General features: G+C 35.3%; 1 protein-coding gene across 3 annotated transcripts in view; it reads right to left on the bottom strand.

The window, feature by feature from the left end:
* LOC150083534 (protein pangolin, isoforms A/H/I/S-like) overlaps positions 1 to 22,402 on the bottom strand; it is a 395,173-nt gene that overhangs the window by 61,943 nt on the left and 310,828 nt on the right. For all 3 annotated transcript variants that reach the window (XM_090378062.1, XM_090378063.1, XM_090378064.1), the window contains 2 exons: positions 14,509 to 14,641; positions 967 to 1,057 (listed from right to left, as the gene is read on the bottom strand). In XM_090378062.1, coding sequence (XP_090234188.1) covers positions 967 to 1,057; positions 14,509 to 14,641 — 224 coding nt within the window. The remainder of the gene's footprint in view (positions 1 to 966; positions 1,058 to 14,508; positions 14,642 to 22,402) is intronic.

Here is a 22,402-nt window from a genome sequence, read left to right as displayed (position 1 = left end):
CATTGGGATTTATTAATTATCCATCAAAATTTATAGTTACAAAATGTGAGATGGGTTTCATGGATTACATGAAGGTTCATGGATTCTCTGTTTGCAGTTTTTAACTATGTTCTTAATAATTAATGAAAAAGAAATGTTTATTATATGCTACAGTTTTCCAATTGTTTGGAATACTGTGGGATATAGTGAAATGGGAAAATGTCAGAAACATCAAAACTGATTACAGCAGTTGTTTCAATTGCAACTAATTCATTCTATGCTTGATGCTCTCACCTGTTTTCTCTGTCTTACAGTTTATTACTGTATTTTCATTATCTACCCCACAATTTAATCCTGTGAACATGTTACTTTCAAAATTCCACTTTGTCACTTCGACATCTTACAATCAGCTGCAATGAATGACAATGACATCATCATGCTACTTCAGTCTTTTAAAATGAAAATGAAGCACATCTCTATTATTTTTTTTAAAGAAAGGAGGTACCTTACAAGGCAGTATGGTAACATGGTAAAGTACTGTATTGCATATATCTACAACTTCTGTATCCCTCTTTACTCATTAAATTACATAACTTTCTACACAATTTTACTGCATCACTCATTACACCACTTGGTGATCCTCATTTTGTTATTAATAAATGCAGTACTACTTCAAAGCTTCAGAAAAAAAAAAAAAACTACATGGTTGTTATCAATATTTTTCCTTTCCATTATCAAATGTCAATTGCTATTATCATTTGCTGTTATATATTTTCTTGAGGTAACCTGTAATGTGTTACATAATAATAAAAAATATAATAACAAGTGACTGAAGAGAATTCAATTTAAATAGCTCTTTATGCATGAACATTATTGAAATATTATTTAATATATATTATTTCAATATTATTGAAATAAAAAGAATTTTCAGAAACTAAAACACATTCTTTAAATAAGGAAACAAAGAAGAAGAAAGAGAAATATTACCATTGCAACTGTTGTGTGAAGTCTGGTGAAAACATAGGATGAGGATACTGGCCAGGAGCTGCAAGGGGATACATTGGAGACCTTGGAATACCTAAAAAATATTATTACAAAATATGAATTAAAATGAATTAACTATCATATTAATATATTTGCATATCTTTTATGCAGAGCTAGCATTATGTGAACCATTATGTGAACACATTACATCCGTGTTAAGAGAAATTGGACATGAATATTTTGGTTTTATAACCATATTTCTTTCACACATATGCTGCCACTTGATGCATAAAGAGTAGGAGACCGGTGGAATTACTTAACAAGTACAGGTCACTGTTGAAAAAAAGCTGCGAATTGGGGTTGAATTTGAAAGTGTCTGCAATTCTGCCCAGACAGGATAGGAGGGAGTATATGATGAGTGCATTTTCGATCAATTCGGCCCTGGAAGGATTGTGCAGGCTCAAGGAGTAAAATTTTTTTCAGCCTGGTCTGTACTTGTAAACAGGAGAGATTGCTCCTACAGGGATGGGATACACTTAAATAAAAAAGGGTGCAAGAATATTTGCTGATGCTATCGAGGCAGTGTTAGGTGGGTAGGAAAACTGCTAGCTTGGGGGGATACAAGGACTAATATATTAACAGTAGCAACTGGCAGAGGTGATTTTTGCACTTCTTCTATTGGAATGAACAGCAGCCTGGAAAACAAGATGCAGGGTATTTCAGAGACTGCTGGGAATCATTGTGCTACAAGTAAACACATGGGTTGTGTTAGGGTAGCTAAGAATAGGAACAGGTGCATGTATACTTGCGTGTACACCAATGCTAGGAGTTTGGTAAATGAATTTGATGAATTTGAGGTATTGCTCAAAACATCAAAGGCAGGTATTGTTGGTATATCAGAGACTTGGTGTCGCACAGATATAAGGAATGCAGAACTGGAATTTGGGGAGTACAATGTGTACAGAAAAGATAGACAGCATAGGAAGGGAGGAGGGGTTATGCTATTAGCTAAGAAACACATAAAATCCAAGGAAGTGCAGCCAGTCGATGTCACTGGACAGTGCAGTGTCGGGTCAGTTTGCTGTGACATAAGCACTGGGAGATCAAAACTGAGAGCAGCAGTGTGTTATAGGCCTAATGCCTCTGATGAATATAATAAGAAACTGTACAGAGAAATGGAGTGGGCTGGTAAATCAGAGTCTTATAATGGGGGATTTTAATTTCCCAGATATTGACTGGAATTTGTGGGTTGGTCACTCGCACACTATCAAGGCTTTTGTGGATTTATTGGATCATTGTTTTCTACATCAGCATGTTTGGGAGGCAAGTAGAGGGAGTAATACTCTTGATCTGATTATCAGTAGTGATTTTCATGCATTAAGAATCTGCAGATAAAGGAACCACTAGGTGGCAGTGATCACAATGTGCTGAAGTGGAATTTACTCAAAGAGGTAACTACCATCAGGGGTAAAAGGAAGGGTTTTTGCTTCATAAAGGCGACTACGGTGCTCTGAGACAGTATTTAAATTCTATATGGTGGGACCAACTAATGATGTTACCAATAGCAAATTCAAAATGGGAAGCATTCAAAGATTTAATCTTGGAAGCTACTAGGCTTTACATACCAACTAAGAAATATTGTTCAAGGTTTAGGCCTAAATGGTTGTCAGATGAACTAATGAGACATATGGCAGAGAAGAAAAATGCATGGGGATACATATAAATTAATGGATGACAGGGAAGCCTATGATAGATATAAGCTGGTCTGTAACCAAGTCACAAAGGAGATTTCGCAGACAAGGGCAGATTATGAGAAATATTTGGCAAAGGATGCAAAGAAAAACAGCAAAGAGTTCTTTACCTATGTAAACTCTAGAAGGAAAGGGATGAATCAGATTGGTCCACTGGATATTTATGGTTCAACTGTTGATGATCCTGCTCAGGTGGCTAACAAACTAAATGAGTATTTTGCATCTACATTCACGCATCAGGAGTTACTTAGGGAGTGGAATGCCAGAGGTGAATTGAACTCTGGCAGTGAGCCAGATGATTTTGTAATAACTGAGAGGAAAGTGGAGGAGAAATTGTTGAAGGTAAACATAAAAAAGGCACCCGGGGTGGATGGGATCTATCCGGTTATATTAAAGGAGGCAGCAAAGGAAGTAAGCAAACCCTTAGCCCTAATTATGAGAGCTTCTTTGGACTCAGGGGAGGTACCCATGGACTGAAGATGTGCAAATGTGACACCAATTCACAAAGGAGGATCAGAGGGCGACACAAGTAATTATAGATCTGTTAGTTTAACTTCTGTTCCTGGAAAAGTAATGGACGCACTGGTAAAAGAAGCACTGCAGTATCATCTAGACAAGACTTCAGTTATAGCTTGGACACAGCATGGTTTTGTTAAGGGAAAGTCTTGCCTGACCAATTTGATTGGATACTATGATTGGTCACAAAGGAACTGGATGCAGGGAATGACTTTGATATCATATATTTGGATCTTAGAAAGGCTTTTGATACTGTTGCACATGGAAGACTGCTGAACAAATTGGAGCAGTGTGGCATTGGAGGCAAATTTCTGCTATAGATAAATGGATGGTTCAGTGGGAGAAGACAGAAAGTGGTAATCAATGGTCACTGCTCATCGTAGACTAATGTTATTAGTGGAATCCCTCAGGGTTCATGTTTGTTTGTTATTTGTTTTTTTTTTTTTTTTTTGGGAGCATTAGCAACTATGGCCATATTGCTCCGGGAATATGCGGTGGCCATTCCCTGACCTTTCTGCATCCTTCGTATTTGGTGGTCATGGGCTCGAACCCTGGTCTTATCAAGAAGCGTGTGCTACGCACCCCTCAGGGTTCAGTGTTGGGTCCATTGTTGTTTTCTGTATTTATAAATGATACTGATGATGGTATATCAAGCTTAATGTCCAAGTTTGCAGACGATATGAAGGTTGGCAGGGTTGTTATGGACACTAATGACAGTACGCTGCTGCGACAGGATCTAGAAAAGTTGAACAGATGGGCTGAGAGGTGGCAAATGAAGTTTAACATTGACAAATGTAAAGTACTACATATGGGAAGCAGTAACCCCAGAGTACTGTATCAACTCTGTGGTACTACACTGACAGTGGTAGAGAACAAAAAGGACTTGAGGGTAATTGTGCAGGCAGATATGAAATTTTCTGAACAGTGCAGATGGTCTGCAAGAGTAGCTCATGGTGTCTTGTCAATGATATACAGAAATTTTTCTAGCTAGCAGGGATAAGGAGGTGATTATTCCCTTGTATAAGGCAATGGTCAGGCCACACCTTGAGTACCGTATACAGGTCTGGAGGCCTAATTTTAAGAAGGATGTAGAGCTGCTGGAACGAGTACAGAGAAGGGCAACAAGGTTAGTGAACTGAACGAAGGGTTGCTCTTACGAAGAAAGGCTTAAGTTTTGCAAATTACAGTGTCTGGAGACTAGGCACCTGCGAGGTGATCTGATTGAGGTGTATAAAGTCTTGAATGGTTGAGCATGCTCTATACTGATGGGATTCTTTCTCTTGCTCAGAATAATCACCTGAGAGGGCATAAATTCAAATTGAGGAAAGACAGATGTAGGATAGTTGTGCAGAAGTTTGCCTTTAGCCAGCAGATAGTTGGCTGGTGTGAACAGACTTCCATCCTTTGTTGTGGAAGTTGATAGCCTAAATAAATTTAAGGCTGAGCTGGGCAGGTATTTGGAAACAACGGAGTTGTGAAATGGGAGAGTTTTCTTTTTTTTTTTTTGGCTGATGCTGCATAAGCTTGCTTTCTTGCATCATGTGCCTCTACTAATGCTAATATAAGCATCAGATGGATTTTCATCTAGCTGAATGAAAAACCTGGATTGCTGTTTTTCATCCAGTAATCTTAATATTAACCTGGATTACTAGATTGAAAACGATTTTTTTTTGTCCAACAACCCTCATCAGAATCTAACTTGGCCAGAGTGTGAAAAAAACCCATACCCCAAACCATTCCCACATAAGACTGAACGTAGCATCAGTGAATCCGTTTTTAAGACATCATGTCACAGAAAACCATTGGAACACCTCATTTATAAAAAAAAATAAATTTTCTGTTTATAATCTGAGACGACCACATGGTCAGGTGTTCAAAAGGTAGAGAGGATGTAAGAAACAGCACTGTATTTAGCAGTCACGAGCTTGAACTCAGATCATTCAAGGCACGTGTAGTGATGCATCCTCACAATTGACCACCCGGCTACAGCTGCCTCTATCAGTTGGTAAGCAATCGTTGTTGCTACTACTGCAGTAAACTACCAAAAAAATACAATCAGGCACTGCATTTGAGATACTTACTATGCACTGTTCTATTAATGTAATTTCCTTCAATTATATACTATATGAATTATTCTATCTTTACACCTAAAAACAGAAAAAAGTGCTTGTTTTTTAGCAATTCCTTTTCACCAAGATTTACCTATATAAAGCAATACAAACGAATGAAATCCCTGCATTTATCAGCCCATCAAATTTTTATTATATATTTCATCCTTGGGCTTTGCCTATGGCCCTCTTTTAGAAGGCCTCCTCATTTTCTTTTCTTTAGATTTTATTTAGCACATCTCATACTGTTTTTGCATTTAATTAATATTTGGCTTTTTACAGATTGGTGCTATTAGTGTTTGAGGTTTTGCTGTTGGTACTGGGTGATACTTTATTTGGAGTGAACGGATGGGTGAAATGGGAACGGTGTTTTTTTTTCTCTTGGCTGATGCTATAGTTCTACTTGGTTTTAAAGATCATATTTTGCATTATGCAGATCATGTAAGTTGTATTGTTTGGGATTTAATTTTAGTTCTGAGCTTTTCCAGGCAGCTCAATTACTTAATGATTATTTATAGTGCAGTCTTTCATGGTTTTTAGGGCTATTATCTTACATTACACAGATTATTTTCAGTCCTAGATTCTCTCAATTTCTTCTTCTTCTTTCTTTTCATATTCAGTTAATTTTACTGAAATACTTCCTTTTGTTCACTTAAGCCTTGTAGCACCTGGAGAAATGGTTCCAGTGGATTTCCTTTTCAAACTCTAGGAGAATTTAGGTTTGGCTCACCAATTTGTTTAGGCTTGACAGGTTCTAAATTTTCACACGGACAGAGTGTTTGCAAAAAATGGAAAAAAAAAAAAGAAAAAAAAAAAAAAAAAAGAGTGGAAATTGCCTCAAGCAGATTTGTAGAATATTCTCTTGGTGTATTTCATATATCTAAAAGTTTACACACTTTTCAATTGAGCTTAGCTAGTATGGAGGAGCTAAAATTGTCTGACCAAGCATAAAATGTCATTTAGAAGATGCTGCTTTCAAAAATCCATAATATGGAATGCAGTGCAATGAATAAACTTTTTTTTTTCCCATTGTAAAAAAAAGTAAGTACTATAATTTTATCAATGTTTTAGGATACTCTTCAACAGGTGTTGAAAAAGAATATGGTTTATCTATTGGCAACAGAAGCAAGTTTATTCAGTGGATTAAATCTTGATGATTTCTCTAAATTTCTTTCATCACACTTCAATGGCAATATGTGGAATGTAGAGTGATGCCTCCCACTCATAAGAGAGGCACAGAAATGGACATGTTGTAGGATGTCTGGAGAGTACACATTCTAGAGAGTATTTCCGATATAAATACTCTGTTGGATACAATTCTTCTGATACAAGGTGGTTTAAGTTTGAAGAAAGCACAGAGAGATTTGTAATAACTTATGTAGTGATATAGAAAGTTTCCTGGAAGCCAGATATCTCAAAACGTTGTGCTGGACACCTTCCAGTTTATAAAAATGTATCTCCCTATACTATTTATGTATAACTGCATTATACCCAAGGATTGAAAAACTGATTTTTAAACCTGAAGGTGAAAACTAATCAATTTGAATCAATTTACTTATTATGTGATAAATATGTTCATCAAAGTGCCTATTAATGGAGAATAGGGTACCATGGTTATTTATCACATAATACATTTCTAAATTGATAATGAATTTATGCAATGATGTTCTGGTTTGGTACTTCATATAAAGGATAAGAAGGAAATAATAATAAATTTTCTGTTTATACTCTGGGACAACCACATTATGCCAGGAGTTCACAAGGTAAAAAGAATACAAGAACATTTTACCATATTTAGTAGTCATGCAGCTTGAACCACGGTTGATCGAAGTGCAGGCACTTCTGTACCCTTGCATTGACCACTTGGCTACAGTGAGCTGTTTGGGAATTGATGGATAACCTAATGGAGAATGATCCAAGTGAGTTTACTGACAGTATGTTGGAGTTGGAGTTCATCATTAAAGTCTGGAAATCTTAGCACAGATTTTGACATCATCTGCATATATTTCCTGCTGAATATGTGACCTGAGATGTCACTAGAAAGTCAGTAATAAAAATATTAGATGCATTCAAAACCATTCTCCCCATCAAGTGGAGTTCCCAAATTCATTTCATTGATGACGACAGAGTGTACTTGCTGACTGAGATAAGTTTCAAAGCCACTGATGCAGAAGTTACTGAATTCTATAGACCTTGAGTATTTTGATAAGATTGTTGTGGAGAACCTGATTAGAGACACTGCAGATATCAATATATTCCACTTGTTTACCCCCTATTCAAAACATCAGACACAAACTGCTAGTTCTAAAAATGAGATTGGGAGATACTGATTTTCTAGAAATAAAACCATGTTGCTGCTTAGCCACAATGGTTTCAGATAGACAGAAATATATATACAAATTATGGTATCAAATATTCCCTTTGATGTCTGAATAAAATTACGCTAGTTCTTTCATGCATAGTGCACTGAAATTTATTTGTATGAAGTGACTGCAGTAATTATTTATTTGAATGAATAGACTGAAGAAACTCAATATGCTTTTTGGTTTTCTTCTAGAAAATTAATGGAAGGAGGTGAGGTCTGAAGATATAATCATTGTGAAATTTGCTTGGGGAAAATTCAGTGTCATCCACCCACAATATGAGCTAACCTTTTGAGCATTACCTGTGGAGGGCATTAATCCACGACACGAAGATGAGGAGTTAAAGCTGTTTTGTACAGAATCAACATAAAGATGGTTGGCTAAGTTAATGAAACTAAAAATACCAAAAGAATTTTTCTGTATATGATTGGCCATGTGTACTGAAATGGGTATATGGAATGGATCCATGAAGTTTGGATGAATTTATGAATGGCAAATAATGATGTTAAATGGAGTATCAGAGAATTAACATATATCACCAAGAGCTGAAGAAGTTAAAGTCAGACATGTTTAGGACATGATTAATCAAGGACCAGTTAACTTTCTGAGAAAGCTGCGCCTGGGAATAAAAGAAGATACAAGTGATAACTGCTCGGACAATATGAGCATATTTAAAGGAATTCATGCCTTGTGATCACAGAAGTGGAAACAAAGAGAAGGCAAGAATGCAATTTTTCTTGTTTTTATTTTTTTCATCATCTTTCTATCAAAATTGAAAATCCACTTCAAAAATTTCACTTGTCATCCAAGATTGTTTGTTGTAGTTGTAGTCCAACTCTAAAAACTTCACTCCTTTGAAACATCAGGGTTGTTTACTTTTGTCTATTGCCAAAAGCTTCAGTTTTTCTTACCAGCCATATTTGCACCTACCAAGACTGTCATTCTCTCCTTACTATTTTTGCCACCTAAACCATTTATCACCTTTAAAAGTCAGTGTCTTGTTTGGCAAACATTTAAAAAATAGACCTGTTTCGTTCAACATCGAACATGTCTTTGGGCTCGGCTCATGGTCCTCAATAATTTTTTTCAAAACTATTTCTTTCCAATAGTCTTAGTAATAGTAATAGAGGCATGTGATGCAAGAAAGCAAGCATATGAGTTTATGTAGCATCAGCCAAAAAAAAAAAAAAAAAAAAAAAAAAAATCACACAACCATTCCCTCTAAAAGTTTGTCCAGTTCTTCCTTGAATTTATTTAAGCTATCAACTTCCACAACGACAGATGGAAGTTAGTTCCAGCAATTAAGCACCCGCTGGCTAAAGGTAAAGTTCTGCACATCTATTTTACAGCTGTCTTTCCTAAATTTGAATTTATACCCCCTTAGGTTCATAATCTGAGCAAGCGGAAGAATCCCATCATAATTCAGCATGCTCAACCCATTCAAGGCCGTATACACCTCAATCAGATCACCTTTCAGGTGCCTAGTCTCCAGCCACTGCAATTTGCAGAACTTAAGCCTCTCTTGGTAAGAGGACCCTTTATTCCCCTCACCAATCTTGCTGCCCTTCTCTGTCACGCTCAAGCAAATCAACATCCTTCCTAAAATGAGACCTCCAGACCTGTACACAGTACTCAAGGCATGGGCTGACCATTGCCTTATTCAAAGGGGTAATCACCTCCTTTTCCCTGCTAGCAAAATTCCTGTATATCACTGACAAAAACCCCATGACCTGCTCTGACAGCCTGTCTGCATTGCTCAGAAAACTTCATATCTGACTGCTCCCAGGTCTTTTTCATTTTCTATCACCTTAAGTGTAGTACCACACAGTTGGTACATTCCTCTGGGGTTACTTCTACCCACATGCAGTACTTTGCATTTGTCAATGTTAAACTTCAGTTGCCACTTCTCAGCCCATCTGCTGAATTTTTCTAGATCCTATTGCAGTAGCACACTGCCATTAACAACCCTGCCAACCTTTGTATCATCTGAAAACTTCGACATTAAACCTGATATACTTTCATCAATATCATTGATAAATATACAAAACAACAGTGGGCCCAACACTGAACCCTGGGATACTCCACTAATAACATTAGTCCATGAAGAGCAGTGTCCACTGATTACCACTTCTGTCTTTCTCCCACTCAACCAGCCTGTTATCCATTGTAGCAACTTACCCTTAATACCATTCTGCTCCAATTTGTACAGTAGTATCCCATGCACAACAGTGTCAAAAGCTTTCCTGAAATCTAAATATATGATATCAAAATTATTTTTTGCATCCAGTTCCTTTGTAACCACATCATAATATCCTATCAAATTTATCAGATAAGACTTTCCCTTAACAAACCCATGCTGTGTCTGAATTATTGCTGCAGTCTTGTCTAGATGATCCTGCAATGCATCTTTAACCAGTGACTCCACTATTTTACCCGGAACAGAAGTTAAACTAACTGGTCTGTAATTACTCGTGTCACCCTTCGATCCCCCTTTGTGAATTGGGGATATATTACAACTTCTTCGATTACAACTCCCCTACACCAGAAATAACTTTTTTGAGTAAGCCATGGTGATTTTTAAATATGTCCAACCAACTAGAACTGGCATGGAATGTTTTATGCTGCAGAAAAGATGCATACTCTATAGACTTTTCTTTATTAATGGCCCTGATATTTGCATGTTTTGGTCTCAAATCAACTTCACCTACTTAAAAACAGCTTCATCTACATCTTTTTACAAGCATAATTTTGCACACTTCTCTGGCTGGGTCTCATTTTCTCAAACAGTTTGAGAATCGAAACAGGGTTTTACAGAATGTTTGACACACTACTGGTAGTGATACCAAATTTTAAAGTGTTTTGTTTCTTTTTCTTATTTTTTTTAACGTCCAAATCTACTCTATTATGCACTTCCACTTCTTCTACTACACTCAAGGATTTCCTCTTAGACATTGAAGCTTACTTGCACTGCAACTAAAACAAAACTGATTTAGGGAGCACTTGTACCTATCACATAAACAGAGACAGATGAAATTAGCATTAGAAAAGGCATATGATGCAAGAAAGCAAGCTTATATAGCATTAGCAAAAAAAAAAAAAAAAAAAAAACTCTTATTTCACCCACTCACTCCAAATTCCAAAAGTATGGATGACTCATTTCTGCAAAACAAGAGATGAATTTCCAGGATAAAGAAAAATCACTCTCTCTTAATTCTCTAAAAGGGTGCTTACAGTAGAAAAGAGGTTGACCAGAGACAATGTCCGTGTCAGGAATATGCCTTAATCTTTGCCAATAGCTGTGGACACACATATTGTTGACCAGCGTGACTTCTCAGTACAATAGAGGCAACTGTACACGTTTTATGGGTACCACTAAATTGTGGAATCTTTTAGCTCTTAATTCATGCTCTTAATAAGTAATCCCTTTAGCTTTTAGAGATTAATTTTAAAGAGCTAAAGGGATTAATTATTAATCCTTTTAGCTCTTAATTTGTGCTTTCTACAGCATCAGCTCTATTTTCTAAAGGTCAGAGGTGCGTACACATTGTTCGCACCTCTAAAGGTCAGAGGTACGAACAATGTGTACTCAAATCTCTCAGAATCAGTTCGTTATATGGAAATTCTGTTATAAGGAAACTATTTTCAATGTAATGACCAAGGGGAAATTAAAAAAATTCGCAAAATAGAAAAATTTGCTATATGGAAATTCATTAAAGAAAGGTGCAACTGTATTCTCTCAGAGTAACGTGTCTATATATATATATATATAGACACACAGATCATTTTTTTTTATCTGCATGTCTATATATAGATACGAAGATCAATTTTTTTTTTTTGCCTGGTGCAGCAAAACCCTCATGCTTCCTTGCATCATATGGCTAATAATAACTCATTGTGAAGACATTCACAATATGACATGTAACAAAACCTATATTATTTCACTTACTTTAGTTTTTGATTTACTATGAATTAAAATGATGCTTTGCACTAACTTGTTTGTTTAATAAATTTTTCCTTAGTCTGAGGCTTTCAAGCCCTAAACCTTTTTAGTAGTTAGCAAGTATGTAATAATAAAATTAAATGTTGCAGTTATTTCTTAAAAGAGGTCTTCAGAGTGAGGTTGAGATATTTTTCTACACATTAAAAAGTTTTCCTCCTAGTGATATTTATTCGAGCCAATGGGAAAAGAGAGCGAGGCAGTTACGTCACTGCAATGCAATTAATTATTGACAAACATCCCCAGGGGCTCACACTGGTGAGTATGGGCTTGGCACACCCAGGATCCTGAGCTGGATATCATCATTTTTCTCTTCTTGGTGATTCCCTTCGACTTTTAACTCTCTCTCTCTCTCTCTCTCTTAGGGTAATTCGGGATTTTTTTTTATTTTTTTTGGCTGGTGCAGCATAAGCCTCAGGCTTCCTTGCACCACGTAGCTAATAATAACAAATCGCCACAAAGGCGAGTTGATCGAAAGATCAGTCCACCACCCGATCTCTGGTGATTTGTCTAGCGATCGAAATGCAGCGATTCCCTGACCATTATTGACCTTGTGGTCCTCTGTTGAGATGGGGCATAATGGTCAGTCTATTTTGTTTATTTTTGTTTTATTTTACTGTAGTGGTCTAGATCTTTGTTGGTGATATTTCAAATAAATTTGGACCTGGTGCCCATCACAGGGGGTGCCATTAAATTTCTATTTTAATTGGCTTTCAAATTTAATGAATTATTATTTATTATTCTTATAATTAGAGTTCCAAATTATCTTAGAGATTTTCTGCTGCAATATTTCTACTCTTGTTACCCCTCTCTTCCCTCCCTGTTTGGTTTGATTCTTAAGTTTAATTTCGACTATTTTTGCTCTTGTCTTGCCACACTGCTGGCAATATTTTATTTTTAACTCTCATTCTAATTTATTTGTATAGTTATATTTCAAGCATCATGTAGAGGAATATGCTTTTTGCTACCTCTGATGTTTGCTGTACCTTTTTATTTTATTTTTATCATGTTTTATTCAGTTTCCAACTGTTTTAAACGTTATTCAAATATATATATATATATATATATATATATATATTATAAAAATACAGATGATGGTAGCACAAAACATCCGGAAAGCCACAGGCCAAAAAGGAAGATAGCCGAAAATGTAGTAACCTTTAAAATAAAAATAATGGCAGCCTACATCAGATAAAGGCGGGAAAAAGTTTTTCAAAAATACTCCAAAATGGGGAAGAGAAGCAAATATGCAATTAATAAAATTAAAATGATATCTGATGATGGATATTGATAATATTGATACATGATTAGTTATGAATATACATGATTAGGTCCCCCGATGCCTCGTTCGTAACTCCATTTTGCCTATGCTGGCGCTTATCTTTAAGCTGTAGCTAATCTACTCTTTTCCTTGTGGTCATTAATGTTACTAGCATTGGCATTTATTATATATATATATATATATAGTATATATAGACACACATCTTGTGTTTCCCCCCCCCTCTTTTTTTTTTTTTTTTTTTTTCGTATATAAATACACCTATAAAATATTTCTTTTAATATATTTAATAGATATAAGAGAAATTCAGGTAGCTGAATTCAGTTTCACTTTTAACTGTTATCTGGAACTGAATAACACAAGTACAATGCCTTATTTTTTAATTTAAATATTTAAAAATGGTAATGACATTCCATGCTTTACTAGTCATTGCTACTTTAGAAAGGTGATGATCCAGAGGCCACCCAAGCATAACTAGCCATCAAATCACACAACAGAAACAATACAATGCTTTTGTTTGCATTATTCTATGCATATTTTAAGAAGGCTAGTGCACCACTAACAAGTGCACAGTATGACAGTGGTCCCTATGTTTATGACAGTTTTATGGCTTCAGAGTCTGGGAAAGGGCTGGTAATGAGCCATAATCTCACTCCACTACAGGGTAAAACCAAAAGATGTGTATGCTCACCAGATACAAACAGATTGAATCTAAAAAGTTTATGACTACCTTGGTTACTCCCTTCTCATTTGGATATTGGTTTGTTGTTTTACGATAACAAAAGAACAATTTTTACTTTTGAACTTTGTGACCTTTTTTTTTATTTTATTTTGGATGATGGAAAAAGTAAAATGATTAAAAAATGTATGTATTCAAAGCAAAAAAGTGATTGATGAAATATTTCATTATGTTTCTAGATGTGATTTGTCAGTTAGAGATATGTAAGCTAAAAATGCAGACTGGTATTCATTGTAAGCAATTTTAGTAGCAAGATAAGACATTTAAAATTTGACTGATGACTGAACTTTTAATTAGGAATATTTTTCCATACAGCAGAATCATGTGAAATGTTAAAAAAAAAATTAATACTGATGCTGGTTATTGATAAAACAAAGAAAATTAATAAATGAATTTGATATTTCTGATATAATGAAAGGAACTTTACAAAAAATATGTATATAAAATATGATTTAAAATGTGTGTGTGTGTATATATATATATAATATAAATCAAATAAACTGTAGAAAGTAATTGAAATTTTCCATATAATTCTTTAAATTATATTGGTGTATTTTAAGTATATACCACAAAAGTAGAATATCACAACAAATCACAAAAAAATAATAAATTTTCAAATCACTTTTATCAAAAACTCTGACTTTAAAAATATGAACATAAAAAATGAAAATAACAAAAACTAATCACTATTTCATATCACAAAATCATACTTTATGTAACAACATCTATCATCAAAGTTTATCTGAAGCAAATAAAATTAGCACAATTTTAATCTTATACTCTGAACATTACCTGTTTTAGGATCTATGTGGACGGGAGGAATACCCATATGTGCTGGTGGTGGCTGAAATGCTTCACTGTTATATACGACAAAAGGTAAGGGAGACCCTGGATGTGTTGGCGGCACCATTGGTACTTTGTTGGCCTAGTAAAAATAGTAATAAAATAATAAATAAGAGGAAATATTACTGATATATCCTAGTATTCCTAGAGAGATTAAGGACTACAGTACCCACTGGCCATGTAGCATTCCTATAGTTATAAATTCACTGCGAAGAACACAACCCAAGCAATGATGATGAAAAAGAATAAATACGGCACATCCAGTAGATATAAATAGAACAAGTTGCCACACAATCATTTGAAGTAACAGAATTTTTTTGAATATATAAAGGAGAATATCAAAATGAGAACAAAGTATAATTTAATTAAAAAGTTTAAAACAAAATCAAAAATATTAATTCTCTTCTTAACTGTTTAAAAATTCCATTCCTAACTATATCTGTTGAATGGCTTAGAAACAGAGATATCGATAATAAGCAAAATATCTGACTAATATCTGTCTACCTTGGAGGGACAACAATTGTATTTCAATTGAATAGGCTCATGCAAAGATACTTAATTAAAAAATAAAACAACTAACTGCTATGATAAAGTGAAAGACAGATGGCAATTATTTTATATTCAGTTTGTGACATTCCTCACCTCATTATAATGCTGCTTTAAAAATAATTTCTAGAAATATTAAGAAGGGCACCATCAAATGGCTGTCTGCCAAGCTGATTAAAAATAAATTATCACTATAACATCTTTTGTCAAAACAAAGCATCATTTAGTAAGTAAAAAGTATTCTATGTGCTATTTTCACTTGTGGCTTACTTGATTCATTTACTGGACCAAGAAAGGTTGATGCAGCATGGAAGGAAGTTAAGCTATCAAAATATGACTGGAGCTTGACAAATCCCAATGGCCTAGTTACCTGGGATTTTGAGAGCCAACAGACAAGCAAAAGAGGGTAGTTTTAATAATGTCAAGAAGCAATTTACTCAAATCACACAGCAAAAATCTGACCACCTAAAACTCTTTGAACCTGGATACTAAAGAATATACAAGAAGGTTGAAGAAATGCTAATGCTGCAGCCCCAAAAATTAATAACAACCAAGGCCAAGTCAGAAGCTTTCACCCATTTATATGCTACAGTGGCTATCTTTACTAAGAAAGCCGAAGACATGCAAAGGAACAGTAGAATTAATATGATCAGAAAATGCATATGCATGTTACCAGCTATAGTACAAACAGAAGAAGCATACATTTAAATGACCTCACTAAACTATTTACGCTTACAACAGAAGAAGCTTCATTTTCTGTGGCTGACTAAGATTAAAAAAAAAAAAAAAAAAAGTTCATCTGTATTCTACAATTTTCATTTTCCCACATTTATAGGCCTAATGGTCTCACAATATATAAACCAATGGTCCTGGAATTTCAATCTTCTCTTATTATTATATACAGTGAGTTAGCTTTCCATTAGCGACACCTAGCTAATACCTCATGGGATTACCTTTGCCTGTAATACAGTCTGTACATTTTTGGTGGCATGTACTCCACAAGGTGTTGCACAATTTGTGCAAGTAATGCTTGCACACTGTCAGGTGGATAGTTGTAGTATCAAATCCTTTTCCAGTAGGTCGTACTCAATTGGGTTGAGATCAAGTGAGCTGGTTGGCCATTGGAGATTGGCAAATTCATTATCCTGTTCCAGAAACTGGTTAATAATCTGCCAGGCCTTGTGGCATGCATGTTGTCTTCTTGATAGATGTCAAAGTTGTCTGAATATGCTCATTGTGAAGGGGTCTACTTCGTCAGCAACAATAGAAAGGTAGGCATTCCCATCAAAATGTTGATTAACAGTGATCAGAGGACCCAGGGCATGCTATGAAAACAATCCCCAAACCATCACCTCCTGTTGCTTTTTCTAAATATGAATGTGGCCATCATCCATTTCCGTCCATCCTGGAAATGGGATTCATCAAACCAGGCAACAGATTTATACATCGGTAATCTAGTGTTAGTGCTGACCGGCCCAACATTAGATCACAAGATACAGCTTCTTGTGTCTTGCAGTGACCATGGGTACCTGTGATCAGTGGCAGATTCAGGGTAGGGGCACTGGAGCATGTGCCCCCCCCCATTGTTTTTCGGGGAATATTCATCAATCGTTTTAAATAATTCCCTTTAGCTACAATTTTTTTTTTTTTTTTTTAATTGTTACCAGGATTTTATCTATTTTTGCATTGTGGCTCAGCTATTTTAAACTGACTAGGAAACACTGATGCTTATGTGATTGCCATTCTAGTTCGAGGAGTCACACAGTTTGGTCGTGCTTAATGGTTACTTCAAAGTAATTCAGACTTTAGCTGTGTGTCTGTGTCCACCAGTCACATTATATTTGAGTGTCATATTTGTTTTGTTCTGTGCATTATTTTGTGCCTTGGCATAAACAAGGCATAAGATGGTGCCCCTCCCGTCATTTTTTTTCTGGATCTGCCACTGCCCGTGATGTCACTCTACTGCCATATACAGTCTATATTAGCTAATGTCCAGCACACAGTGCTGCATTGCTGCTGTATTACAAGTTGAGAGGTGTAATGCTCACCACAGGCATCACCCACATGTGGCTGTCCTATGGGTGACCTTTGGCTGATTGTTCAATTGCTATTGAGCCAGCCACGGTAGATTTGTAACACCATAGAATGAGAGCACTTAAACCATGTTGGCTGTTGTCAAAATACTAGCACCTGCATGTTTTGCCCCCACATTCAAAGTTGGAACAATCTCAAAGCTGACACAGTTTTTCTTGCAAACACCCAAAACCTGATCACTACATGTGCAAACTACAATCTTATATCAGTCATTCCTATCAGCCTTCACCAGCATCACAGACTAGTCCATTCCAATACAAAGGGAGTGTTGTAGTGTAACGCCAACTCATTATAGCTATGCAGTTATTATGTAATTTATGCAAAAATAGGTAAGCCTTCTTCTTTCTCTATTATGCTCTACAACTAGTATATTTAAAATTTACTACCTTAACTTTTTTGAAGGAATGCATCTACGATTATAACATGGAATGTGTGGAAATCACCATTCATTTAACAACATTTTGCTTAATGACTCATTTCTGAGGAACCTAGTCCCACTGTTAGGTGAGATATACCTGCATAATACTATTTCAATGCAAGTATTGGTATCCTTTAAAATAACAATGCAACACTGTTATTGGCAGTCTACCAAGGCCCTGGACTGATAAGGGTCCAAAATTTCAATGGGGAGGGCCTCAATCCAGAAAATAACTCTTTCATGTCCTCTTCTCCAACATTAATTTTTGCACTCAGGCCCCCTGAACTGGTTTGAAATATGTACAAATTCTGAGATGTGTTCTAGGATCCAAAATATGACAAAAAAAAAAAAAGTATAAATATTCAATTCTGAATGGTTTTAGAGCTATGAATGTTTGAATTTAAAAAAAATAGCTAAGGAATTTTGAATGGTAAAATAAAAAAAATAACAGAAATAAATAAGAATAGCATATACATGCCTAGTAAAATGTTAATTCATATTAGCCAAGTGTCTGTTTATTCATAATTATTATTATTTTTATCACTTCTGTTAGAATCAGATATATTTTATAGAACTTTTTTTTCTTATTCTGGACCCTAGAATAATTTTTTGTACACACTTTTGAAACATCCTGTATAAAGATATTAATATACTGACAGAGCTTTAATATCCCAACACAGCATCATCAATCAGCAGCATCATCTGTATAATATTAGGATTATAATATAAACATGTAAAACAGCATTTATTTGTTGTGATCAATCCATGGCTAATTATGAAAACTTTGCCAAGTAATTTAATGCTTGATAGGTAGCAGCTGACATTGCTTGGTATCTGTTATTAGCCAGTAATGCCATATTTCTGCTCAGTGCAAAATTAAAGTTGGAAAAACTTGAAAGTGGCAATCTGTGATCAGATCATTTAGACCATTATACAGGTAGTATTAATTCATATAAACAATCAACTAATTAAGTGAAGCACAACAAAAAGATACTTAGTCTTTGATAACCAGTAAATTTAAAATATAACCACATTTTGGAGTATCTCCCATACATAAGGGTGGCTCTAAAAGTGAAGTGGGAAATTATCGACCTGTCAGTCTGACTTCAGTAGTAGGGAAAATCATGGAGGCAATGATCAAGGGTGGAATTCAGGATCATTTGGATCGAATTGAAATTCTCAAGGATACTCAGCATGGTTTTGTAAAGGGAAAATCATGTTTAACAAATCTGGTTCGCTATTTCGAAAGGGTCACTCACGAGCTGGATTTAGGGAATAATTTCGACATTGTTTATTTAGATTTCAGCAAAGCTTTTGACTCAGTCCCACATGAGCGGTTGCTTTATAAGTTGGAACAGGTTGGAATCACTGGGAAAATCCTTAGATGGATAGAAGGATGGCTTCAGGGCAGGAGGCAGAGGGTTGTGATAAATGGCTATTCCTCAGATTGGGTTGATGTAAGAAGTGGGGTTCCCCAAGGATCAGTATTAGGACCACTGTTGTTTTTAATTTTCATAAACGACATTGATGAAGGGATAGAGGGCGTGATGTCTAAATTTGCAGATGATGTTAAAATTGGTAGAGTAGTTAATGATCACTGTCAAGCTGAGCTTCTTCAGAGAGACCTAGATAGACTTCAGGAATGGTCAGAAAAATGGCAGCTGTGCTTTAATCCAACAAAGTGTAAGGTATTACACCTGGGAAACAGTAATCCCAAAATAACTTATTCACTTGGTGGAGTTCAACTAAACCCAGTACTGGAGGAAAGGGACTTGGGTGTTACGATACGGTCAGACATGAAATTCTCTGAGCATTGTAAACAGGTTGCAAGAAAGGCCCATGGTGTCCTATCGATGATCTATCGAACTTTCAAGTAGAGATAGGGACGTGATAATCCCATTATATAAGGCCTATGTTAGACCACACTTGGAATACTGTGTTCAAGTATGGAGACCGCACCTAAAGAAAGACATCGAGCTTCTTGAAAGGGTGCAAAGAAGGGTAACTCGCCTGGTGAGATCGGCAAAAGGGCGTCCTTATGAAGAAAGACTTTGAATATGTGGGTTGCAGAGTTTGGAAACTAGACACCTTAGAGGAGATTTGATTGAGGTGTTTAAGGCTCTGAGAGGCATCAGTAAAATGAATGAGGACAAAATTTTCAAGATTATAAATGATGCTAGAACTAGGGGACATAAATTCAAGTTACGGGGGGGAAATGTTTAGATTGGACTGCAGGAAGTTTTATTTTAGCCAGCGAGTTATAAATTACTGGAATAAGTTGCCTTCGTGGGTGGTAGAGGCCGACAGTTTGGGGAAATTCAAAGGTCATCTGGATAGTACTTTCGGGTAAGGGAAGCGCATAGGATGATAGGATTAAATTCCTCTTTATTTATTTTTTATTTCATTTTATTATTTTTATTTATTTATTAATTATTATTATTTATTTATTTATTTATTTTTTGTTTTTATCATTGTTTTGTTCGGATTTTTTTTTTTTTTTTTTTTTTTGGCTGGTGCAGCATAAGCCATAGGCTTTCTTGCACCATACGGCCGTTACTAATACTAATACGAATTTCTTTAAAAGACGTCAAGAGATATTATTTGGATAAAAACAATACTATGCAGCTTGAATTTGACCAGTTCACAAACTAATTACCTTTCTATAAACTGAAAAATGACACTGCTTTCGTGTAATAATAATTTCAGGATAATTATATTTGCCAAACCCTTATCTCATTATGTTGCCACATCCACTGAATGCAAGGCAAAACATTTAATTTTTTATGTAATACAAAACAATCTAATTCCACAGCTGCAGTACATGAGCAATTTCTTCTATTGTCAGAGGGATGGTGTCTACCAATAAAATAAAAAAATATTTAACCTATCATGAAACCATGATCACTAACTGAAAAAGTCACAATGCATGTATATTACAAGAATATACTTATGTAAAAATATGCAACAATGTTCTTAATATTACCACTATGAAACAAATTTTCAAAAAAGTTCAGTTTATTTGTATTTCTTGTTGTTATGAATTTGGGTATGCTAATTCTGAGCATACTACTGTATGCTAATTATGACCTTAGTTTTTGCATAGCACTGATGGTTTGCCAAGAAATGAAAGAAAAGTAAATACAGTATATAATAACAATACATCAGATTTATTAATAATGTATTTAACTTTTGTACAGAACAGAGCATTAAATTTTGCTACAAGTAGACAAGTTAAAAAAAAATCACAAATTAAAATACAAAAACTATCTTCGGGTTAAATGAAAATAATTTTCTTAAAAATATACACTTGAATATCTTCAAGGCCAGTGTGATCCTTCCAAACCAGGAACCATATACAGTTGACCATCACTGCTTAATCTCATCTTCATCGATATCTCTTCTCCACTGAATGTATGTATTAGTGGAACCTCTCCCTATGCTTTTCACTAACACTATCCAGATTTGGTCTCAAAAATTCAGGCAAGAGTGCAAGTAATGGAGCTTGATTGGCATTTTTCCCATATATCTTATCTTTCAGTAACTTTTAATCAATTCGTCAACTTGCTCTTTGCAATTTTCAGTGAAAACTGTAACGCTGAAAATTATGAAGAATGTCTGACAGTCATTTTGCTCATCACCAGTCGTTTTGAATTGCAGTTCTTGTGAAGCCAACATTTGCTTGACCTGTGTACCAATCAATATGCCACCTTTTTTTTTACTTTGTCTCAGGCAATTTTGGAAACATAAACTACATATGCATGAAGGCACTACCTTGAGAATATGTTTTAATGAAGTGTTTTATCAGTCCCAGCTTGATAGAGTGGCAGAAACAAGACTATTTCTTGCAATCAAATGATTATTCATTACTGTGTGTGTGTGTGTGTGTGTGTGTGTGTGTGTGTGTGTGTGGGTGTGTGTGTGTGTGTGTGTGTGTGTGTGTGTGTGTGTGTGTGTGTGTGTCACAAGCACATGTGCTTGTGACATCGGAGAAATGTTCTTGCTGATTGGAGAAATATGGTGTTCTACTTGAATATGCTTCAATCCAAATTATCCTGCTTACCAGACTCATCATTCAATCCTCTAAAATGCAGATTGGAAATTTTGAGATAGCCACCATACAAAGATAGCAGTCATCATATTTTTTTGGCATGTTAGCCCTCTCAATATTCAAGGTATTGCAAAAAGAATACACTTACAACTAACACATAATCTGTGTAACATGACCTCAATACTACCACTGCAGAAATGAGGTGATCACAATTTGTCTTGATCACCCACAGGCTTTCTAAAATAAGAGTTAATGTGCACTACAATATTTGGTTCACCTGTTTCAGACCTACATAATATCAACAAACACAGCAGAATAAGTCTGAAGATAATTTACACCTCTGTTTGCTGTAACTTCATTCTGACATAGCAAACTGTAAAAAAAAAAATAATAATAAATAAAATAAAATAAAATTATAATAATACAGGGCTCTTACAATAGCACTGTGCTGGCATATACTTATTTAATGCATATAAATGTAAAAAACAAAAAAATATATATAAATATAAAATCTTAAACTGGCACCAAAATATTGACCTGCTTCAGAACCTATATAATATCCACAAACACAACAGAATGAATCTGAAGATAATTTACACCTTTGTTTGCCATAACTTGTTAACTAGTTAGTTAGCTAGTTAGCTATAACATAACTAGTTAGCTATAACAAACTAGGAGGGGGGGGAAACTGAATACAACAGGACTCTTTACAATAGCACTGTTTTGACACACACTAA

This window comes from Mastigoproctus giganteus, chromosome 7 (assembly GCF_048544385.1).
Source record: "Mastigoproctus giganteus isolate SK-2022 chromosome 7, ASM4854438v1, whole genome shotgun sequence".
In the NCBI taxonomy this organism is placed as follows: Eukaryota; Metazoa; Arthropoda; class Arachnida; order Uropygi; family Thelyphonidae; genus Mastigoproctus; species Mastigoproctus giganteus.
Note: the sequence above shows the minus strand (reverse complement) of the source record. Positions and strands in the feature narration are given on the sequence as shown.